Genomic DNA, 24,823 nt, shown 5'->3' with positions numbered 1-24,823 from the left:
ATGCTAGCAGAATATTCTAAATGATAACCAGTGAAAGATAACATTTCTCTTTGACCATTACATCACATTTACCCTGTACCCTTCTAATAAATCCTAATTTTTTGTTAGCTTGTCCACATATTCCCCATATGTGTTTCACTGAAAAGAGGTTGTAAATGAGGGGAACATTGAGACTAGTAGTTGGCGTTGATCCAAAAGCAGGCAGGAGTGGTGGAGGCAGGACATATTGATTGCATGATGTGATTTGAAGACTGTGATAGATGGGAGAATGTTAGGCAAAGAAGGAAAGGATAAGAATAGAAATAGCATATTTGATGAAGTGGGAGAGGGAGAATGTTTTTGGAGTTAAAGAAGTTTATTGTTGTGTGGGGGTCAGGTGATTTTTTAGGTGAAACTAAGAAATATATTTGTCTCCAGTCGACGTTTATGCAAAGTTTACTGAAAATTGTAGAATACCAGTTGATTAATTATGTACCTATGGAATTCTCCTTTTTTTTCTTGCTCTTTCATGGAAAGCAATGCCTACATCTTCTGTGTTATCTTTGTTTGTAAAGGCAGCTGTACTTCTTGTGGCCCTTCAGAATAGGAAATGATTGAATTTTTCTAGGGAAACCTGTGGGAATGCTATTGACACAGTCCATGCATGGCAGTCTGCTCACAATTAGTGCATAGTGGGCACATGGTCCCTTATTTGGGAGTCTACCTTTATTGTAAATAATTATATTCATTCTCGATCAATGATTTTAATGATAATATTTAATTGTGATGTATGTTCTTATTTCTTCATTTTCTGATCAGAGAGCTAACATGATACGTCGAAATCCAACAAGAATTGTGTTGAAGCTGGAAGATCTCCAGGATTATGAGGTGATGAGAAGAGAGCAGGAGTGTAAAAAGCAGGCAATCACGCCTCAATCTTTACAGACAATGAAAACTAAGCAAGAACTAATACATGAGCGCATTGGATATGTACCTCAGCAAAGACAGTCATGATTGATTTTTTGATATCATGAAAACTTAAGCTGATCCTGCATTGAAGAAGTCTGAATAGGTACTCTAAATAAGTATCATTCATCATATAATGGGAAAAAGTAATTCAGGAGTGATTACAAGTGTACCGAAAAATTTAATCTCATTCATGATTTATCATAAACATTTTGTATTATGTTTTGAATTTTAATAAACACCATAGTTTTTTTTAAAGTTGTAATTTTAGCAGATTGAATTTACCAACTTATGACTTTATTCATTGATGTAACATTCATTTGAACCTCCAAGGAGTTATTTAGTTAGCACTAATTAAATTTTTTAATATGAAATAATTCTTGCCATTGTAAAAACAGCTTGTGAATTGTCCAAGTATTTCATCAGGGACAACATTTTGCTTGAATTTGAATTGTTTTAGCTATTGTGGTTAATTTTAATAAGTAATAATTTAATGAGTTAATTCTGGTATGCATGCAGTAGCATAGAGTAATTTACTTACTCTAGGAATTTATTTAGGTCGTGGGTTGTCTATGTTGATTAATTGTGATATCAGTTATGTTGTAGAAATTCAAATCACTATACCAAATCCAATAAAGAAAAAAATCACCTCATGGTGAAACAAAACCTATGCCCAAGATTGGATCCAAAACAATGCCTCTTGGAAGTTGGCAAGTTATGGCTCATTTGGAAGTACATAGCCCGAAGAACTTAACTGGGCCAACATTGATTTAAATCATTTGTGATTAGGAATTGTCTCATTGTCCGATTGGATGTAATATGAAAGAGTTTGTCACTATTAACATTTTTTTAATCATATAATGTGCATATATTATCCAAATCACTTATTATCCTTACAATTTTATCTTTTTGTGACATCATTTGAATGTTATTACATTTGTTTTTGCTTTGCTTCTTCCACATCTTCTTAGTACCTTCCTTTGGTATCTTCATTCCTTTTCATGTAATCCTGTAAAAAATTTTACTAATTTTAGCCAAAATTAATCATTGAAATGAAAAATTACTTTACACTGAAAATGTAAAATTACAGTGTTCATGCCTTGTCTTACCAATAGTTGGGGGCTTAAGTGGCTGGTACTAGTCACACCATTATTCATTTCACATTCTTCACAGAAGCACATAAAGATGCTATCGATTGCCATCTATGATAAAAACACAATTGAGCACTTAAAAGTGTTGGGAATTTAGAAATATGTATGTATAATTTTAAATAACAGGATAATTGAAGATTATATTTAATTGAATAGCTAAATGTATTGATCTTAAATGCTAAATTATGATCAATTCTATACTTCTGTAACATTCATCAGTCCAGACCAAGGAATATAAATTAATATCACTCAAAATTCAGAACTTTATAAAGTTAAATTTCACTATCTTCACTAATTTAGTTGTTTGAATACAATCATGGCGAAAAGAAATAATCCACCAAAAGCTTGAGCAAAGATGGAGTTTGAGAGGATGCATCACATTAGTAGTGCTTTCTCACAGAATAGCAATGTAAATATTCCCTCAATGACATTTGGATGGCAGGGTGAGTGTTGGGGCAGAATTAAATCACATCCCTTGCCTCCAGGTTTTTTAACCTTTGTTCATTTATTCAATTATCTGGTAAAATATATCTAACTTTGCTGTTCTTATTAGGTCTCAGGCTTATTTGTCATGAATGCATAAAGTTAGGTACACGTGGAATTCTTTGGTTTCTCTTGAAGTAGCTCCAAAAACAGCATAAAAGGCCATTGAAATAGCCACTCCCTGATCAATTCTATTCCATTTCTCTACTATCTTCAGTCTTATCATTGCGATGGCAAAAAGCCAAATGAATAAAGTTGCGTTTTATATTTGGGGATATATCATTTAAAATGCATAAAATAATGTAATGGCATTAATTGCAAGATCTGTGATTGGTTTGATGAATTAGCAACTCTTGATTCCTGATTACGTATACATGGTTGCCTTCTGTAATACATTATGGTATGAACTCTGGTTATTTACATTAATTAAGAATGAAATATCATTGGTATTGTTAAGGTATGTCTTGGATGGACATAGCCTATACAAATGAACAACCCTACTTTTCCTTGTTAATTCTAATCCTGACCTGACATCCAGCGCTAAATTAAACCGTACTTCAATTCTGCATATTTCTGTCCTCCCTTCGAACATACCTATTCTTTGCCTACCCCTTCCTACTTGTCCTAACCTTCTTCACTCTATCACAATCCTCAATATACCATTGCCAAATAAAACGCTCTTCCATCTTACCTGCCTCCTTAAATTTCTGCTAACAATCCCCTCTCCTCCCGTATGATGCCTATTACTTCCTCATTTGTTTTCCGTTCTGTCAATTTCACCTTTTACAGTCTTCTCCACCCGCGCATTTCAGATGCTTCCAATCTACACCTATGGTCTTGCATCAGTGACCATGTTGGCACAGTGCACAAAACCACACTCCATATCAAAGTTTCAACAAACCTTTTCTTACCGTCGGTACCCAACATTCCTGTCACCAATTCCCTCCTCTTTGTGGACTCTTCTTTCTTTAAGCAATTCTTCTCCTTATGTTCCTACTTCTTTGATCACCTTGCTCCAAAAAACTTACAGGATAGGTAAATTATTCTGCCTACTCAAGTTTATGAAATCCTATCATAATATTATTTTAGTTTTCCTCTCTCTCGAAAATTGCATAGCCTTCATTTTGTTTACATTGATTCCGATCTCATATGTATCATACTGCTTTCAAATGCATTTAGCAATGCGTGAGAATCCTTAAAAATGAATGCTCAGATGGTAATGATGAAGTAGTCCTAAATTGTGGAAAGAAAGCTCTTTGTGGATTTTTGATGAGGTGAGGGATATTGATTTTTACGATGCCTTCCATCAGTGAAAGTGTCCTTACTCTGTTTCACCTGCTCAAAATTTAAGTGGGAGATTTTGACTCTCTCCCTTACATTCTATCCCCAAAACGTATTTGACTGTTTTGCTTTGTGCTTTCTCTCTTAATCGCACCCTCTCTAAACCATCTTGCCACCATGTTAAAGAGCATTGTCTTTTTGATACATAGTTTTTCATTCTTACACCAAGCTCCTCGTTGATTAGTTCTTTTATCCATGCTGTTGCTTAGTGGCTGCATGACAGTATAGATTATCACAATATTATCAACTATTACTTTAACATTTGCCTGTTTTTTTCAGTATTACATTCTTTAAATTTTAGGATATGTTCTCATGTTGTAGTATTGGCCTTACCTCATACACAGAAACAAAGCTGTGTGCTATGGCATATGAAAATATGCCAGATAGTAGAAGGGGTACCCATGCATGTTGTACTCCATCTTTAGCCTGTAAGTGGAAAATGAAAATTTTGTAGTATAAACTGAGAAATATGAATTTTCAGATAGATTTGCAATTTTTTTACCGAGAAAGATTTCTGTGATTCCGACAACCCGTGGTGAATATTTGGATTGTTTTAATGGACATTATAATAACAAGGATCATATTTTGTCTGTAATGAAGTTGATACTGGCAACTGGAATCTACTCTTTTTATTTTTGTGCATTCTTAGCGATAAAAGCATCAGCTAGTTTTATCATTGCCTTGGTATTTTTTTAGTTTACTGCAGATGTTGCTTAACATGAACATATGCAAACAACTTCTCAAGCTTCCAGGAAGAAATTAGGATATTATATGGGCCAGTCATAATGAAGGTTGTTTGAAAAGTGATAGATGTGTTATTTTATGATATTTATTCACTCTTTGATAATGCAGCTTGAGAATATGTTAACAGCGTATTAGGTGCTCAGTTATGTGTTGCATAAATTCATTGACATTGACTATTGAGGTACTCTAATAACTGTTTCAATGAATTTATTGTATATGCTGCATAATTTGAGAGAAAATCAATTAAATCATAAACATTGATGCGATATGCCTGCCCATGTGTATGCCAGCATCCAAATATTATCATTGGTATATAGTAAAGTTGAGGAAACTGGCAGGAGGATGATATCAGGTTAAAAGTGTGGGCATGTGTAGTGCAGGAATTAAATACACTGATAGATTGGTGGAAATAATTCCTCATAATAATTCATGGAAATAATTGGAAATGGACTTTTAAGTGATATTTTTGCAGGCTGCAGTAAGTGCTTAGGACTGTCTCTCGACTGCCATGAGAATTTTCCAACCTTCGTTCTGGAGTATATAGCTACAACACTTAAAAAATTATTTCCTTAGCTGTCAAACCCAAAGAAACTATTTAGAACAACACTTTCTTAAAAATAAGACAGTTAATTTTATGTTTTTGGAAGTAAACTTAATTCCAAGTTAGAAAAATTTATGAAAACTCTGTGTTATCAAATAGTAAATATAATTGCAGATTCATTTATTTGACAAATTGTCCCAGCCATTTTAGGGCCATCTAAAGTCTCCAGTCCATATATATCATCTGTATGATTATCATCCATATGTGTTATCAGGTATTTCCTTATTCCATATTTTACCAATCCAGAATATTTCAAAATTTTGGAATCCCTTGAGGAACAATTACGTTTTTTTCTATTTAAGTTAGTAGCCTTGCCAAAAATGTGGATAGTGTGGCACTCACCTGGATTAATAAAATGCCAAAGAAAAGGGTTCCAATCACTACAATTATCTTGGCTAAATACAGCACCCAGTCTCCAATTGAATTTATTGCCACTAATCTAAGGGCATTAGCTGAAAGAACATCTACTGCACGCTTTCCTCCTTCACAAAAGGAACATCCTCGAATTGCTGAAATTTATTAAAAGACTTTAGTATGCTGTGTAATGAAATATGTCAGTTAGAAATTGGGATTCTCACTATTTTTTGGGTTGCTTAATTGTAAGGTTTTCCTGATCAAATTTTGGTTTCCCTTTATTGCCCTGAGATGTTTTTCCCGCATTGATTTTTTTCTTGAGATAGACCTCATTTTACCCTGAATAGTATTGGGCCTGGGAAGGGTGTTAAAGGGAATGAGAACATTGTTCACTCAATAATTATATACTGATGTGCACATAGTTTTACAAAATCTATGTATTGCACTTATATTTAAAGTGTACCAGATCCCTGAAAAAGTCTATACAAAAGAAGTGGATAGGAGTGCTTGGCCTCATGAGACTCCATTAGATGAAGTATCCGTTCATATGTTCCCAAATGAGTGACCCTTAAGTTGTTTACTCTCTTGTTCTGTTTCATTCAAACTTCACAGTCTCTGAAGACAAGATAATGTGAGGAAAATAAGTTCTCATCACTTATTGCATTCCAACCAAACATGAAAAGGTGTGGGTCATTAAATATTCCAGCAAATTTTATATCAGACTACTTTTCGGTTGATTTCTTCCAACTTAAACCAAAAAGAAGAACATTACCAGAAGGCAATGTCTTTTACTGTTCTTCATCATTGGTAATGGTGAAATTACTAGCTACATTCACTTAAAATCTCATTGCGAAGACCCTACTGTCCGATTAAAAAAGATACAGCGAGCAAAGGTGTCCTGAAATGTCTTACTCTGGTCACCTTCGTTATATAGCGAAGCATTTTACCGATTCTGTGTAATCATGTGCTAAATAGAGAGCACAAATTCATTTCATGCACTCTTTAAGGAAAACTTTAAAGTAAGTGAGAGCATAAGTTACAGTTTACAGGCACTAACAATATAATATTGTTTGTACCTGCAACTTGCACAATTCGTTTTGATTCAGTTTAGGGGGGCTGGCTTTGCCCTTGTACTCTTTCAGAAACATTTTTTAAAAATTTCAGGAGGGAAACAAGTATAAAAGGTTCTGGAATTTTGAAGTAAAATCCTTTCACAGTTTCGTTCTGGAAATTAAATATATATTTTGATTTATGCCTAACTACTACAAATACTCATTTTGATGTTATGATGCCTAACTGTGCTAGTAACTAATTTGTTATTTTCAGTTGGGTTTTCATGCAAAATAATTAACTGCAGTTGGGTATGAATTTTATTATGTCTTTTCTTAAAGAAATCACAAATTGCATTCTTATAAGGGTTAGATGGATAGATAAAGGTCTTTATTTTGGCAAAATTGAGACGTAATGGTCCCTTCTTCCATTTAACCCAAGGGTTGTGAAAGCTAATATGGCCTTCTATGAAACAATATTGAAATATTTATTAAAGCCATTTGGCTGTACTTTTGCATATTGTAAATTAATTATTTTTAGGTATCTTACCATTTAAGGAAATTTTAGGATTTATGCCATAAGTCCCCTCTCCTCCCCATGTCTAGAACTTGCTCATTCAATTTCCTTTCTATCCATTTCATTTTTTCCATTCTTCTCCACACCCACATGGCAAAAGGCATACATCCACTTTCCATCCATTCCCACCTATGCATGGCAACTTGTTTCAATGATTGACCATGTTTCCTCGTCATTCAAAACCACACTCCATATGAAAGTTTTAACGAGCCTTTTCTTAACATACCTACTCAACATCTCTGTCATTATTTCCCTCCTCCTTGTAAAAGTTTCTTTCCGTAATGCAATTCTTTGTCTTCATGTCCCTACTTCTTGGACCGTTTTGGTCTAAAGCACGTTTGTCCATTTCATCTACTATAGTTTATGAACTTCTATTTTGATGTTTTATGAATTCCCTGCTGACTTTCATTCCTATCTCCAGTTCTTGCCATGCCTCTTTTACCTTTTCCTCCCCATATATGTTGAAAAGCACTGGTGTCAATGGACATCCCTGTGTCAACTCTCTCTCCAAAACTGCCCATCCTGACTCTTCATCAAACTCTCACACCTAAGCAGTCTGAGTTATATACCAATTGTAAATATCATTTCTCTCTCCATCATACTCCTATTTACCGCAATAAATTAATTTATTTCACCTAATGCACTCTATTAAATGCCTTCTTGAGATCTACATAACAATCAAATACATCCTGATTGTATTCTATGTACTTTATATCAGCGACCTCATTATTGCCATTGTATCACATCTCTCTCCCCTATCTGAACCCTGACCGATCATCCTCTAAATAATCATTTCTTCTTCTCTCCATGCTCTTATTGATAATTTTAAGTACCTCTTCAACTGTATTGGAAATCAAACTAATTGTTCTGTAGTCATCGCATGATTGAAAAATTAATCAATTGAAAGACCACAGTCCATTTTCAAATAATGATATCTGAGAGCTCAACAGTGAATATTACTTTATGATGTACCCAAATAGGCTAATGGTTGTTGTATAACAGGCCCATCTAAAATCTTTCAATAAAAAATTATTATTTGGACAGAGGTATTCCTCATTTGTGGACTTCCAATGTATTTGTGACACTGATTAAATTAGAGCTGCTCAATGAAGGTCTAGGCTCAAAACTGTGTGCTGTCTGTAGTGACTTTTACCTGAAAGCAGTTTTTACACCCAGAATATTCCAATGTCCTGAAGTAACAAATTATATAGGAAATCATTAGTGGAGGATAAAATGGGATAATACTTTTTCCCTGAATTTGTGATTTTTTTAAAACCATTAAGGGCTTAGCATATTATGTGCATACCACCTTATTGTTTCATGATGAACTGATAATTTTTTTTCATTTGTTTTTAATATTTACTTATTTCTATTTTGTTGCTTTATAAGTGAATGAAATCAAAGCAATACAAATTTGAGTCATTCACAAAAAAAAATGAAAAAATTATCGGTACCTATTTGTATGTAAGCATTTCTTGAAAGAAACAGCACAATCTTTTGAATGCAGCACCCTAAAGAGAAACAGCAACATTGAAATTCTGTCATCCTTGTGCATGAGTTAGAAAAGCATCCTTCCCCATTTCTTTCTTCATTCAGGCCACATTTTTTCTTCCAGTATCTCAGCAGCCAAGCCATTACTCGAGCTAGCATCACAATTGCCACTAATAATGAACCAAGGGCAACAGAACCCAAATGGTAGCGTATGAGTCTTCCAGCACTTTCCTGAATTGGCGATTGCAGTTGCTCTTTATTTCTGTAACAAATTAATTTATCTTTAGATTTCTGAGATTTTTATAGTTAGAGAATTGAACATGCTAGCATAAAACTAAAATAATTTTATAATCTTGTCAGTATTCATTTTAGATAGGTATTATCACCACTACCATGCTTCAGGAGTCAATAATGATTGGAAATTCACAAAATAATTGAAAATAAGCATTTCACTACTATCATACTCACACTTGGAAGAACCAAGTAGTAATAGCTCCTGCGATAACCATATTTTGGCATCCAAAGAGGAACTGAGATATCCAGAAAAATCCCATGAGATTGTACCATCGAGTAAACTAAAAAAACAAATATGCATTTATTTAATTAATGTTTATGTCACTCCATTAAGAAATAAAGTAGCTACCACTTCCTCCAAAAAGTGTTCAGTAATGAAACTTAGAAATTGATTCCAGTTTATTTGGAAATGAACACATTTTTCTTAATTGCTGGTATGTGTGTTAACCAGTTGCACCACTTGTTTCAAAATCCAAGTGATGTTAGTTATTTAAATGCTTGATTTATATCTATAAGTTCCATGGTTAAATCAATAGTTTTCATCATGTGAGTCTCCACACGTATATTAACTAAGTGCATATTACTTATTTAATGGTGGTTGAGATGGGCATGACATCATTACCTTCATTGTGCCGTCCTTCAGGTAGCGATAGCTTGAGTTGCTAACTTTTGTTAGTAGTCCAGCACTTTCAACCCAGAGAGTGAGGTACAGCCAAATTGATACTGTGATTGCTAGGAAAATATAGGTCTGAAAGTAGTGAAATTGCATTTGGTAATATTACATAACCCGAAAATTTGTCCTCCTTCTGTGTGAGGTTACATAAAAATAAGAGTCCACAGATAGTAGTCTTTTTTTATGTCAGTTCTACTGCTATGTAATGCTGATACCGTGGTTGATTTGTTCTGATGAACAAAGGTAGAAATTTTACTACCCTATTTTATCTTAAAAAATGAAATGGGAGGGAGGCAGGTGGAGTAGCTCTATAAAGAATCCACATGATCAACTATGTGCCACACCACTATTTAATGTTCATGCACTGCCTCCTGGCAGTATCAGTGGGAGAATTTTATGGCACATGGGCATTTGCTTTAAACAGATACATGTATAGTAACTAATTTTGCCCAAGACAAAATATAATCATAATATGTTCATGATATTGAATTTCCCATAGTTTTTCATGATGATGAGTGAGACAGCATTGTGGGTTAGCAGAAATGGAAAAAACCTTAATCATCATATCCATGAGTTATCAAGATGGAATGCTGGAGCATAATTTCCACACTCGTTTTTTGGAACATGCTGATCATGGTTTCAGTGTAGAATGCCAGTATCAAGGTGAAGAATACCTTAGTAAACTCAGATGTATGTATATACCCAAAGCAAAGTAGTGGCGAAAGAGAGGAAAGACATAGGGTGGAAGAATAATAGAGGAAGGGTGGGAATCAAATATGGTAAGCTAATGAAAGGAAGGAGTATGGTGAAATGGGAGGGAAGAAGGGAGTGAACGAAATGGGTGAAGGTCAGGTATTCTTATCTCAAGGGGCACAGAACAGAAAGTAAACTCAAGTTAAGAGATGAATGAGTATTATGTGAGACAAAAACAACATCATTACCAAGGTTAATATTGCAAAATTTATGTACCTGCTTTGGGTATAAATATATTTGAGTTTACGAGATAATGGCATTCTATGTTGATACCATGGTTCATTTGTTCCAGTGAACAAAGGTGGAGATTTTATTACCCTATGTTATCATAAAAAAATGGACATTAACTATTTACAGTGAGTTATGCTTCACTTTAATTTGTCCTTAAACCTGAAGATTTGAAGCTCATAGATACAGTGGGCTCCCTTTGGAAATGTATCATTTTAGGAATAATAGTCAAAGAAAGATATTTATTATGTTGGTTGATATTTTTAATTACACAGAAAGAGGAAGGGGCTTGCATGAAAAAACAATTTTTCTGAAAAAGTTGGATGTGGAAGCCTTAAATTTGTGAACTTCCCTCTTCAAGAGGAATGAAACAAATTGTGAAATTTCACTAAGTATTTTCCTTCTTTTTGCATTATAGCTTTTACATATTAGATAGTAATATATAAAAATAGCAATCATTCTCATTAGATCTTGTGTAAAGCTGGTAGTTAAAGAACTGCTGTTTAGTGTCATGAGAGCTTGACCTTTCAGCAAGACATGCACCATATTTTATGCTGACCTTCCTTCTGAGATGAAATTAAACAGGAAGGAGTATCATATTGCAGAATGGGGTAATACAAATAAATTTAAAAAATCGCCAGTGAAGAAGTTTTATGCAGATAATATGTATATGATCAGTGGAAGAACTCCTTTAATGAAAAACAATTCAGCAATTTCCTACTAATTATGGTTAGGAAAAGTGATAATGCATTTTTGTGATGGAATAGCTCTAGTCTCTCAGCAGGCCTGACATAATATTATTTACTGAAGGGATGATTTCTTGTTTACTGTTAATGATGATCCCCAGTTATTCATCATCTTAAACATGAGTAGGACCTAGTGCACCCAAAAGCCCAGTTCTCAGCTGCAGGTCAATTTAAAAGTCCTCTGAAAACAGGTAAAAATTTGGTATCCAACATTATAAGCCTCATATCCTCTTAAATGTAGATGCAAAGATCATTGAAAGAGATATGGTGTCGTTGACTTCTTTTTGTAAGGAATCTAGAAGGATCTGCAATTTGCATTGTAACTTCAAGGCATGGTATTTAAACTACGAGGAGTATGCATGTACAAAAAACATTTTATTTTTCTACAGAGTTTAGGAATGGCGAATGAAGTTTTGAGATAGCAAAATGTGACTCTAACTCATATTTTCTGAACTAGTTGAAATTTGGAGAATAAGTAAGCATGTAGTGATATTTGTTTCGATGAATACGTACAAATAATGGTTGAGCCAAGAGAAGAGGCATGGAATGTACTGCTGCACCAGCCTCTTTGAACATTAGAACAACAAGTTCAATTCTTCTTCTCATAACAATCAGAACAAGAACAATAATTATCTGCAAAGAAATTAAACATTTTTAAAGAGATTAATACTCTTAGATTTAAAATCCTTCATTAAATCCTATGGTATATATATCAGGGGTTATGTTATTCTCAAGTGTATAAATGAAATAAGCATGTGAAAATATTTACTTTTAGAGTTATATAATGTTGTTTTTCAGTGAGGATGTCACCATAATAAACTAAGTAAGTTGCCCACTTACCGTAATGATCGTTGAAGTGATAGCATAAGCTAAGTAACTTGAATCAATTCTTTGCTCCACATTTCCTGCTGGAATGTAAACCTCTGATGTTCCATTTGCAATCATTATCTGCTGCTTCCTATCCTTGTTCCATAGAACCCTGTAAAATTGTTGTGATTTTAAACCCCTTTGGCTAATGAAGTAATGAAATCATTTCCTTTGTGTTAGTTATTTCATATCAGTACCTACTATTTTTTGACCTTATTTACAATCACTTTTTTTATTTTGTATCCCCTGGGTATTCGAAACTTTGTCAGAGAATAGGTAATATAAGTAGAAATATATGAGAATGGGCTCTAGGGTGTGCCAGAAATAGTGGTGTCAAATAATTTAATGTCTTTCATTTGAATGAAATTAAAGAGGTAATTTCTTTTGTTTTGGTACCGTTGCAAGTAGGAACATTTTTGGTCCCTTAAGAAGATTCTAAACTGTACCACAGATTTGTTAAATTTGAGAATTTCCTTATATTTTGAATAATTATATAGAATATGTACTGCATTTCACCAATGTTATTTGGTATGGAAAATCTCTTATTTTACTACAAAAAAAAGTTATGAACTATTTGTCATTTTCTTAAAGAAAAAATCTATCATTATTAAAAGTAAATAGAAAGTTAGACTTCTCTAAATTAAGTAGAAGTGAAGTCTTCTTATTCTTCCTCTCCTTTTGCCTCGAATTATTGAAGCTTAAATTTATTTTTGAGGGGATTCCCTTTCATCTAATGAACTTATTTGAACCTGTGAAGTTTTACATTAAGCATTTTAATAAATATATTAAAAACCTCAAAGCCAAATCATTGAATTAAAAGTTACTAAAAATTAGCTTTTCAATATATCAATGCCTAGGCTGTTACTATGCAAGCTTGATAGTTCTTCCCATGACCATCTGCCTTTGTAAGCCAACCAAACCTACCTTGCAGTTAAATTGATGTACATAATACTGTATTCTTGATGTTTTAGGAGAAATGAAAGTAACGTTTTAATGGTACATAGGTAAGCTACGTGTCTGTCATTTTGTGATTTATTTTTAAAGTTATTTGAGATGGTCAAAGAAATTTTCATTTAGTTTCTCCAATCATAATCAGTGTGAGGGATTTTATATTTTCATGCATCCAAATGTATTGTTTTTATCCTAGTTTTATCTAATAATATAATCATGAAATCATTGAATTCTGTATATGTTTACCTTTGAGTTTGTAAATTACCTAAATCATTCTAAAATAGAAAGAAATACACCGTTAGAAAAAGTAAGTTGCTTTCTGCCCAAGTGACCTCTGATTTTAGGGTTTGGAGCCTACTCACCTGAGGTTCATGCTAGCCACTTGGCTCTCGTTAGCTTTAAGGATTAGGAGAGGTGCTAGGCTGAGCTGAACATTTGAGTTAAAATGATCTGTTTTTGGCCCTCTAGCAGGGTAGCGAATAATCCCTCCCTGTGTATATACATTCAAATCACAAGTGATTGAATACTATGTCCCACTTTTCACTTCTGAGGTAAGGTAGGTATTTCCTAAAATGTACTTTGTTCAATTCATTACAATTTGAATGGACCGTTTGGTCCCATTTTGTATTATAAATATTCTTTTTTAGATATATTTTGTATCACTTGCTTCTTTCAATGAAATTTTCAGATCAAATTTCATGTAAATATTCCAAATTCTCCTAATAGTTGTAAAATTTATATGGCTTAATGAAACTCTATGAATGAGAATTAAGTCTTCTTTTTCATGGATGAGTAATACTCACCAAAGTGTTATGGTTATCGCCAATGATGATACTGCCACTGCTATTGTGACCAAGTAAACAACTATGCCAGCAGCAAAACGAAGTAAAAGTAGTATCACACCTGACAGACCTGCAATTGAGAATTTAACCAATCATCATCTTCCCTGGAATACATGGAGAATGCAATAAGAACTAATGTATGGAATGAAATTAAGTTTTATAGTCTGGGAAGACCAGATTTCAATGTTAAGGCTGTTGAAAAGAAAGGGCAGTGAAATTATCTGTCTAAACAGTGGAACAACTTCCCTGTGTAGGTGTCACATAGGTACCTACACACCTACTACCTTGATCAAAAATTTCCCGGAATTTATTCAGAAAATTAAAAATACAAGTTTATTCATCTAAATCTATATTGTCCCCTTCAAAGTAATCCCCATCGACTGCAACACACTTATGCCAGCGCTTGATCCAATCCTCGAAACATTTTTTATATTCGGTTTTCGGTATGTCCATCAGTGCTTCCTGCGATTTTTCCATTACTTCCTCTCGGCTGCTAAAACGCGTTCCCCGTAATGGTTTTTTAACTCGATTGAACAGAAAGAAGTCACAGGGAGCCAAATCAGGTGAATTCGGTGGCTGTTGGATGGTATTTGTTGCATTTTTCGTCAAAAAATTACGAATAATGATAGCAGTGTGCGACGGTGCGTTATCATGGTGCAAAATCCACGAGTTTTCTGCCCACATTTCTGGTCTCTTTCGGCGAATTGCTTCACGCAAACGTCTCATAACGCCCAAATAATACTCTTTGTTTACTGTCTGGCCTTCTGGCAAAAATTCATGATGCACTACACCGTTGTAATCCATGAAAACCGTCAGCATTGCCTTCTTTTTTGACTGAAAACGACGTTGTTTTTTTGGTCTCGGCTAATTTGGTGAACGCTATTCACTTGCCTGATGTCTGGATTGCGTGTCGTAGGTACTCATAAACCCACGTCTCGTCTCCAGTAATGATCCTTTTGATGAATGTGGGATCGGATTCAGCCTCGCAAATCATGTCTTTTGCGACGTCAACACGGTCTCTTTTTTGCATGAAATTGAGGTCTTTTGGCACCAACTTTGCTGCTACACGACGGAAACCCAAATCATTAACCACAATGTCTTGGGCGGATCCATAGGCAATGTTCAAGTCCTCCGCTATTTCTCTGATGGTTAATTTGCGGTTATTGACCAACATTTCTTTTACTTTATCAATTTTTTCACCGACTTTCGATGTCGATGGTCTGCCACTGCGTTCATCATCTTCGATTGACTCACGACCACTTCTGAACCGCTCGTGCCACTGGTAAACGACCGTTTTTTTTAGAGAATCGTTGCCGAAACACTTTTCCAACATTTCCAACGTCCGTGCGCCACTAAATCCGTTTTTTACGCAAAATTTAATACAAGTTCGTTGTTGCAAATTTAAATCCATTTCTGAAATTGTAAAAAATCGCCAACACACACAGAGATAGATGTACTCTTGGCTACGTAACTTTTGCAAATGTCAAGTTATGACACTAAGATTTAAAGGGAATATCAACAACAGATGTACCAATTTAACAAAAAAAACATAACTCAAATCGGAACGATGGGAGCGCCACACGGTGGTTATTCCGGGAACTTTTTGATCGAGGTAGTATCTCTTGAATACTACCAAGTGCATTCACCAAGCTTTTTATTACAAGCTATAGATATGCTCCTAAGGCATTATTTACCAGTATGTTTTGTATGTGGGTAATATAGTTTATTATGTGATTTCATATAACTTTTTTAGTGATCAAATGACTCAAGTAATTTAATATGATTGGCATATTGGAGTATTTCCATTAAACTAAAGTATCAAAAAATATTTCACACACAGACTCAAATCTGTGACCTTCATGTGTTAGCTGGTTATTACCTGCCAAACTGATGAAGGTACATTAATGTACTTCTGTATTCAATTGGCCTTTAATTGTAGAGTGTATTTTTCATAATAATCAGCAGTTCTTTAAGTTTCCTCTCTTTTTTAAATACATGCATAAGAAGTTGCATCTTAATATGTATACCATTAGTATCTTGTTGTACTAAGTGTTTAATGAATATTAATCAGCAAAGCTATGATTGAGATATATAGCTGTCTATCAGTATTCACCAAGGCTTTTTTCTTATCTACCATTTGGTTGTATTTTACCTTGACATTTTTTGTTCCTTCCATACCTTTCTTTTCCTTCCTTTGGCAATAGTCTAATCCACAGGTTGAGTTCTATCAGCATTTTGTAGAGTTCCAAACTTTTACTGATCAATGGAAATGAAATGAAATTGTTGACTTTGTAATTCCGCACACTTTACAAAGTCAATAATTTAATTTAATTTCAATATGTTATGCAACTTCCGTAAAGTTATGCCGGAGGCAAATTTTTGATAACAACATTGATTGTGTGCGGTCCTTGCCCTTACTGATCATTGAAAAACTCTGAATTATAGGTGATGAACTGAATTTAGGGAAATCAACAGTGCACCCTATTTTAACCGAATGTGATGGATGGATCCTTCACCATGACAATGCACCAGAACATTTAGCATTGATTGTTTGCCAGTTTCTGGCCAAAAATTCAATCGCCATCCTTGTTCATTCTCCTTATTTGCCAGATATCGCCCCCTGCGACTTTTTCCTATTCCCAAAATGCAAAAATGTGATAATGGGACATCACTGGGAAAATGTGGACACAATAAAACAAGAAACGGCGAGAAAACAAAGAAGCCTAACTGCCAAGGACTTGATTAACAAAAGAATGAATTGGTAACATTGTGCAGAGGGTCAGGCCTACCTTGCCAGGGCAAAGTGAATGACCTGATTTAGTTCCGCATAAGTAAATGAGGTGTAAAATTGAGTTGATGGACTAAAATTGAAAAAGAAGGTACGGCATCATAGTAGAAATTATTTAAAGGCTCAGATGACTCTAAAACATAGGATTGGTTTGGATGTGCAAAAGATGTATCCATTCAGGTTGCACCGCAATACCTTAAGTTCATCCAAATTACATTGAGTTTGATTGTTGATAATAATTGACCCTGTGTGGGTGTTGTAGATATTAATTGTAACCATCTACCCCTTCAAATGGATGTCATTAGAGGAATAGACCTCTGTGAAACATTAAGCTATTGAAACCTAGGCTATTTTATTGAACAGGTTCCACTAATTGATGTTTTGTTATATTTAACTGAAAAGAAGATAATTTGCCCTCTAAATACTTACCCAAAGCTATCAGACACAGGTAGAGCAGTTCTTTGCAGCATAGATCCAAGTCTTCTGATACTTCCTGTTGATTGTCGTTAAAGAAATGAATCAGAGGTAAATTCAATGAGATCAATAACTATTATGTTAAAGCAGACAAATTTTAGTATTGACACCAAAAATCTTACCTGAAAGAAGTCTGCTATACCAGTTCTAGAGAAAAATGAATCAATTTGGTCTAAGCTCTTCTTTGGGATACACCGGTTGATAAATCTTTCGCTAGAATCAAAATTAGATCACTCTAAATATATCAAACTGATGTAAGTGAAATGTTTAGGAAACTATTGCATGGAGTTATTCATGACTGTGGTTTTGCTGTATATCACCTTAGCAACTTGTTAGGCATCAGATACATTGAAACTTTTCCATCAGTGTATATTTAAGAAAATGGCTTATTTTTACATCTTGTTAGGTGTAAGCTCCTTTTCGTGGAGCATCAATTTAAACCAATTCTTCCTCCAAGGTTTCTTAGCATGTAAGAATGGCAAATGCTAAGTTATGTTTTCAGACTTCATTTTTGTTATAATTCAGTTAGCATGTATTCAATATATTTTTGGGAAATTCCTGAGTCTGTAATCCTAGGTCAGGGTCAGTAAAAGGGGATCAAATGTTTTTCAGCAATGCTCTAATGGTGATAATTGTTATGAATCAAACTATACTAAGGTACCAATATAATTGAGGATATCCAGGGAATGTCATCTTGCTGAAGGTGATTTTGAAATAAAAAATTCTGATGAATGTGAATGATACATACTTTTGGAATTCCCTCAAAGTTATTTTAATTTTGTATTACCTAGCTGCAAGAGATTTGACATCCAGATAAAATCCCTTGCTTCAATAGGGAGGCTTTTGTAAATTCTCAATTTTTGAGGCTTTATGATTTTTTTGCTATGCATGAATTAAGAAAAGACTAGTGAACATTTAAAAAATGGAGTGTAGTTTTAATGGCTCAGAAACTTTCTTGTTGTGGCAACATGGTAAGTGTAGATTGGGGCTTTTGAATTTTGGTGCTGTAGAAAGGATAGAGTAAATAAAATGGACAGAGAGTAAAACCATTGATGGAGTCTTGGCCATTTTATAGGAGGAGAGGTAGATGTTGGAAGAAATTCTAACAAGGTAGTACAAGTCGATGAAGGGGAAACTGAGAAACAATGGGATACTGAAAGCGGTAATAGAGTGTGAGTGTTGGGAAAGCAAGGTAGAGGGAGGGAAAGACGAGGCATTCAGGGTACAATTAAGAGAGGTTTAAAGCATGGAAAGCCAATGAATGAGTTGTAATATGGAGTGTGGGGTTTAAGGATATTTTTTGACATGCAAATTGGCATTAAGGAGTTCAACAGTATGCAGTGCGAGGTTTCATAAAATACCTACCATTAGGCAGAAGACTATTGTTAATAGAAATAATAATCTGAATTAAATATAATGTCAATCATTTATCATTATCAGTCACTTTGTATTGATATGCCTTAAATAATTTGACAAATTCCAAAGAAACTGCGGGATATGCCGCAATAGTAACTTTTAACGGAGTCATCCGCTAATGTGCATTTCAATGCAACAATTTCAGAGTGTAAAAATCATTCGCCTTGACTGGGATAAATAATTTGACTTACTAGTCTGGATAATCATCGCATGAGGATACACATCTTCTCTCTACTGAGGATGGTTTAATAATTAAACGCCCCACTCTTTGTATCAGAAGAAACCTAAAAAGATTGAAATAAAACTCATCAATATCTTGTATTTGAGCTTTACTATAAAAAAAAACAAGTTCTGATTTTACCTGTTATTACTGTTGTTACCTTCATTGCAAATCACATCGGAGAAATTTAATTCTTGAGCAGTCATTCTTCCACATATATTTCCACAATTGTCATAGCCATTCAAAATTCGATAAATGTCTCCATTGGAAATACAGTGCCCAGAGAGTGCAACCTGGAATGGAGAAGTGTGTTTATTTAAAGAGTCAAGCAAACAGTTGAAAACATTTTATACACTTTACAATAAACACCAATTAGTCTGGGTATAGCTAATCTCAATTGTAAAAATTCTTCTATTTGATCTATTGCTTTCTAATTGATTCACATTAATGTATCAATATGAGGTTCTTTCTTTATGTATTTTATAGTGTGAATTATATTGCTCCAGTTGGCTCAAATTGATCAAAGTGATCTAGGAGCAGAATTTGCGATTGTGGAAAGAACTTTATATATGCTTGTCAACAGAGCAATCTTTTTAATCCAAAGTTGGAACTGTCATAAATCAGACCCTGAATCACTAGGAGTCACTCAAATGGATGTATTGGCCAACAGGAGTTCACACTTATCCTCACAAGTGGCAATGTTGACTCATGGCATAAACACTTTGTGATACTTTTTCCTGATTTAATTTTCCAATCAATTTGAACAGAACATTTCAGTTGATAAAGGCTGATTGCTAATGAAAGTCATGAGTGGAAGTATGGTTGAGTAGGTACTAGTGAATTATTCATCCATAAGAAGATTTCCACTTGCAAAAACTTAATAGATCAGTTTTTAATATTTCAAAGGGAAATGTATTTTTTTAAACTTTTGGGTGGACACCGCATATCTTTTTGATTTTCTTTAATACGACGTGCACCTATGTTTTAGTATTAAAATAAAAAAAATTTTTTTCTAAAAAGTAGTGATTCGCAACAATTTAACATACTTACCAAAATAAAAAAATATGCAACCATTAAAATGAGAGCATATATGTCTGTGCAGCTTCTCTCCCTCTTGATTGGAGATCCCTGCTCTTTTACATTTTCTTTTAGCCATGGTGGTTCCTGTATACAACAAGAGATTGTATAGTGAAGATAGCAATTACTTTAGGTAACTGTTATAAAAATCGATTTTGTGATGATAAATTACATTAGCTAGTATGACAAAAGAATATTTAGCTGACTTCATTGGATATATTTATAGTCATTTTCAAATGCAGATATGGACTTGGCCCTTGTGAGATCAGTGTTAGTTCCCATTCCAAAAAAGGTGAAGGCTACATCATTTTTTTTCCCATGCAGTTAAAATGGTTCTCAGAATCATCAACAACAGGATGGAGAACATGTCAAATGATTACTTAGGGATGATAAGTTTGTTTAGGAAGGGGAGAGGCACACATGATGCCATTGCAATAATGAGATCAATAATCTAGAGGAATATCAAATGAAATCAGGATATGTTGGCTTATTTCATAGATTTTGTAAAGGCTTTTAATAGAGTGAATCGGGAAAAACTAATGAGGATATTGGAGAAAATAGGAATTGATTGGAGGGACAGAAGGCTAATACCTGGTGCTAAACCTGTACATCTCAGGGGCGAGTGGGGGAGAGTACAGATGGAAGTGTTAGGAAGAGTTGTAAGGCAGGGTTGTCCATTATCACCTGTACTGTCAACGTATATGTGGAGGAAATGATTAAAGATGCATGGGAAGAACTGGAGATAGGAATGAAAGTCGCAGGGGGGGGGGGGTAATTGTAAAATCAGTTAGGTTAGCTACTGACCAAGTGCTAATGTGTTAGTCAGCCAAGGGGTGGCAAGCATTGCTGAGTGAATTGGAAATTCAGTGTGATAGATACGGGATGAGAATCAATATAAATGAAACAAGGGTAATGCTTTTTTCAGAAAGAGAACGGGTATGTTAAATGTTAAAATACTAGAGCAGGTAGAACAGTTTACATATCTTGGAGGCATTCTGGACCAAATTGGTCAAAGTAGTTCACTCGTAAGGAGAAGAATTGCACTAGCCAAAGAGGCTTTCACAAGAAGGGAATTGATAATGGAGACATTAGGTAAGAATGTTAAGAAAAGGCTTGTTAAAATTTTGATTTGGAGTGTTTTCATGTATAGCGTGAAAATATGCTCGTTGAAGCAGGATGAGAAGCGGCTGGGAATTGAGGCTTTTGAAATGTGGGTGTGGAGAAGGATGGATAAGGTGAAGTGGAGAGAAAGGAAAACAAATGAGGAAGTGATAGATTTGGTGGGGGAGGAGAAGGGATTGATGGGAGAAATCAGTAGCAGAAAAAAATTGATGAATTGATCGGCAATTGGATGTTGAAGATTGTAGAGGGGAGAATGTTACACAAATGAGGAAAGGGATGTTGGACAGGATGAAGGGAAGAAGGAAGGGTACAGAGATGAAGAGGGCCCTGTTGTAGAGTAGAAAGTTGGTTTGTGTTTTGTTGGGAGAGCATAATATTTATTTGATCTTTTTGATTTCTGATTTCATCACTGTGTCCATCCAAAACCTACCTTGACCGGTAGATTACCTAATAATAATGTGAACTTGGGGAACTCTTCAAGTGTTCAAAATAAGACCTGTGGTTCCAGGGCAGCTTATGCTACTGAAACATAAATGGACTATAGGTATCTGCTTAATAAACGCACAGTTATATATAACTACATATTAATGCATTGCAGTATGATAGAGTTATTTTAAGAATGTTGATGTTTTTTTTTCTCCATTCGTTCTTGTATGTCGTTGGAGAAATTTAACTGAATTAAATGGTGATTATTGCATACACTTAAGGAAGAGATTGATTATATTAAATAAATCACAATTATGTGCGTCAAATTTTTTTCAATTTTTTACCAATAATAATGGTGTTTCACTTCCACCATCTCGCAGCAAGAACTATTAATTAGGCTGCTCATTTACAATGGTCGCCGATAAATAGTCGTGATGAACATAAATTTTGGTGGAAAGGTTATATTATGTCTATTAAACTTACTTTTTCATCGCAGTGCATTTTATATGCTGCGAGAAACACCGGTGTATGGAAATTGCGAATATAAATAGCTCTCAAGACTAGAATATTATGTAAATACAGTCAAATTGAACGAGAAATCACACTGGATTTTTGTTGTCAATATTGCACCAATGAAAGGTAATTATTTAACTATTATAATACTGTAATGGTTTGAAATGATACAAAGTAAACATATTTAGTTTAATAAATCTGTAACGGGTGAGATCGGAGTGGTAATTAATATCAAATATGAAAATTGGTCGACTTAGTCTATCTCGTATATCAAGGGTATTCGTCAAGATTCATATGCCGTGAGTACCATCAGCCTTTTCCGGACAACTGACTTTTCATGAGGTCAAGAAAACCTATTCACTGTTCGGTAGGTACTATCTTTTCAATTGAGATTACTTTTTCAGGGCAATGAGCATGGGCTAATTAGAATTATTGATTTAATGAGCGATTGATATATAAAGGTTATTTTACAGACATTAGTGCGGGTAGTGTTCGATGTGAAGTCTTTGGTATGAAATATAGAATTGCGGCATTCGGCCGGTTCAGATAAGTTAGCTATAATTTTGTTGAAACATTCGAACTAAAACTGTCTAGTTGGGTAGCTGCATGTTGTCGGCCGAAGTCATTGAGGAGCAGGTTTGAGTTTTTCATAATTTGCGCAAATGACTTCGGTAAAATCCTCATGTTCTCTTGCACTTCTAGAGGGCCATTTTTTGGTAATTTTTAGCTCTGAACGCTATCATGTATGGCGATTTTGACAGATACGTTACATTGCCAAAGTCGTTTGTAATGAAGCGATAAAGGAAGTTTTGAATGGTGGCGTTGCAAACCAAAAGATATGAGTCGTAAATATCCTTTGAAAGGAAATCAGGGCGATTATCCGAGCTTAATTGCCGGAATAATTAATCTTGAATAGTCCATTCTCGCGAAGACTTGTCTGGACGCGGGATCGGACTTAAGTACGAGGGTCATCCGGAAAGTAGTACCCGTTCGTGCCGCATGAAGTGCTGACGACGCGAGTAGCCGCTGGACGAGGTCAGATAGCTTCAGTGGCTTGTCTGCCTTCTCTGAGCCAAGTTGCGTGACGCTAGCATTGCCTGTGTTGTTTCTGTGATTGTTTACAATGTTTAAAAAAATTGAGAACGCCGCCAGTTGTGAAGTGAGGGCAGTGATTAAATTCCTCAATGCAAGAAACGTTCGCCCATGTGATATTCATCGCCAATTAAAGGAGGTGTATGGAGACAATGTAATGGACGAGTCGTCTGTTCGGCGGTGGTGTCGCAACTTCAACATGGGGAGGGGGAACACACACGACGATGAGCGTTCGGGGAGACCGTCTGTCATTACAGACCAACTGGTGAGCTCAGTTGACGAATTCGTGAGGAACGATCGGCGCGTCACAATTGATGACATCTGTGAGCATTTTCCCAATGTTTCTCGAACAATTGTTCATGAAATTGTTAAACACCATCTGCATTATGCAAAAATTTGTGCAAGATGGGTCCCTCGCGTATCTCAATGAGCTGGCGGCGAAGGACTATGCAGCAGGAATACAGAAACTTGTCACACGATATGACAAATGCCTTAATTTGATTGGAGATTATGTTGAGAAGTAGTTTAAAGTATCCTCTTTCAAATAAAATTTTTTATGTTTGTTAATATTTACTTTTGTGTCTTTATTTCACGAACGGGTACTACTTTCCGGATGACCCTCGTATGAGCAACTCACCATCAGTAAAATTTGAAATTCATCGAAAATGACATTTTATGACGGGGAGAATGCAACGTTAATATGAAAATGTGAGACTTCCCCATGTAGGAGATTTTGCCATTAGTGGTTTGTTAGAATTATGGCGTCAGAACTAGAGGGAAGATTTTTATACTAAACCAAACTGAATTTTCAATTGAAGGAGGGAGTCATGGGTATATGAAAGGAAGTTTGATGTTCTTCCCGATGATCCTAGAAGATAACGAAGTTATATTCCGTAGAAATGTTCACACTTCAAGTCTAATCAGCCGTCATATAAAAGAGCAATTAGATGTTCTAATTTATATTCATTTAAAATATTTTTAGAGTGTATTTACAAAGGTTTCAAAATTCCCTTAAGAATTTTTCTTCCCATTAAGAAGTTTACATAATTGCAACAATTACATTTAACGTTTTTAGGATAGTGACGTATACAGACAATACATAGCATAAAACAGAACTTACGACTTCCGGATCGGTTGGCTCCACTCTGCGCCTCTCCGTAAAGCATTGTCCTACGATGTTGCCCATGCTGCTCCGCTGGTTTTTCCTTCTAGGTACCTAAACAACATTAGCATTCTCTTTTTACTTAAAATAAGGCCATTGTTTGAAAACTTCGCACACAACAAATTTGTATTATTTTACTCATGGAAGTAAACATGACTATTTATTTTACAATGGATAATTCGAACAATATTATGTCATAAATGTTCACCATATAAGCTATGCGTGTGAGTTTACCAAGTCCAACAAAGGTAGGATGGAATAATTATATGAAGGAAAAAAAATCGTATCTCAATGCGCTCCTTCCTATCTTTAGGAAGCTATAAATAATTGTATGCCATTTTTTTCTAAACTGCGTAATCATCGTTAGGTTTAAAATCCTTCAGCATTACATAGTTTTTTGGAAAGAATCATCCCTTCCACTGGCTGCAGAGGATGTTATTTTA

The 24,823-nt window shown here is 34.8% G+C and overlaps 1 protein-coding gene across 1 annotated transcript; it reads right to left on the bottom strand.

Moving 5' to 3' along the window:
- Positions 1-1,762: 1,762 nt before the first annotated feature.
- LOC139698267 (choline transporter-like protein 1) lies at positions 1,763-24,404 on the bottom strand. Its single transcript, XM_071597142.1, has 15 exons — positions 24,339-24,404; positions 20,039-20,152; positions 19,130-19,281; positions 18,960-19,052; positions 17,475-17,565; positions 17,308-17,371; positions 14,052-14,160; positions 12,271-12,409; positions 11,944-12,063; positions 9,653-9,778; positions 9,205-9,311; positions 8,700-8,998; positions 5,608-5,774; positions 4,254-4,346; positions 1,763-2,147 (listed from the first exon to the last, which is right to left on the bottom strand). Exons 1-15 carry the CDS (start codon positions 24,402-24,404, stop codon positions 1,986-1,988), a joined length of 1,902 nt encoding a protein of 633 aa, XP_071453243.1. The 3' UTR covers positions 1,763-1,985.
- Between the last annotated feature and the right edge of the window lie 419 nt (positions 24,405-24,823).

This window comes from Hetaerina americana, unplaced genomic scaffold (genome assembly GCF_022747635.1).
Source record: "Hetaerina americana unplaced genomic scaffold, ioHetAmer1.1.p SCAF_80, whole genome shotgun sequence".
Classification (NCBI taxonomy): Eukaryota; Metazoa; Arthropoda; class Insecta; order Odonata; family Calopterygidae; genus Hetaerina; species Hetaerina americana.
Note: the sequence above shows the minus strand (reverse complement) of the source record. Positions and strands in the feature narration are given on the sequence as shown.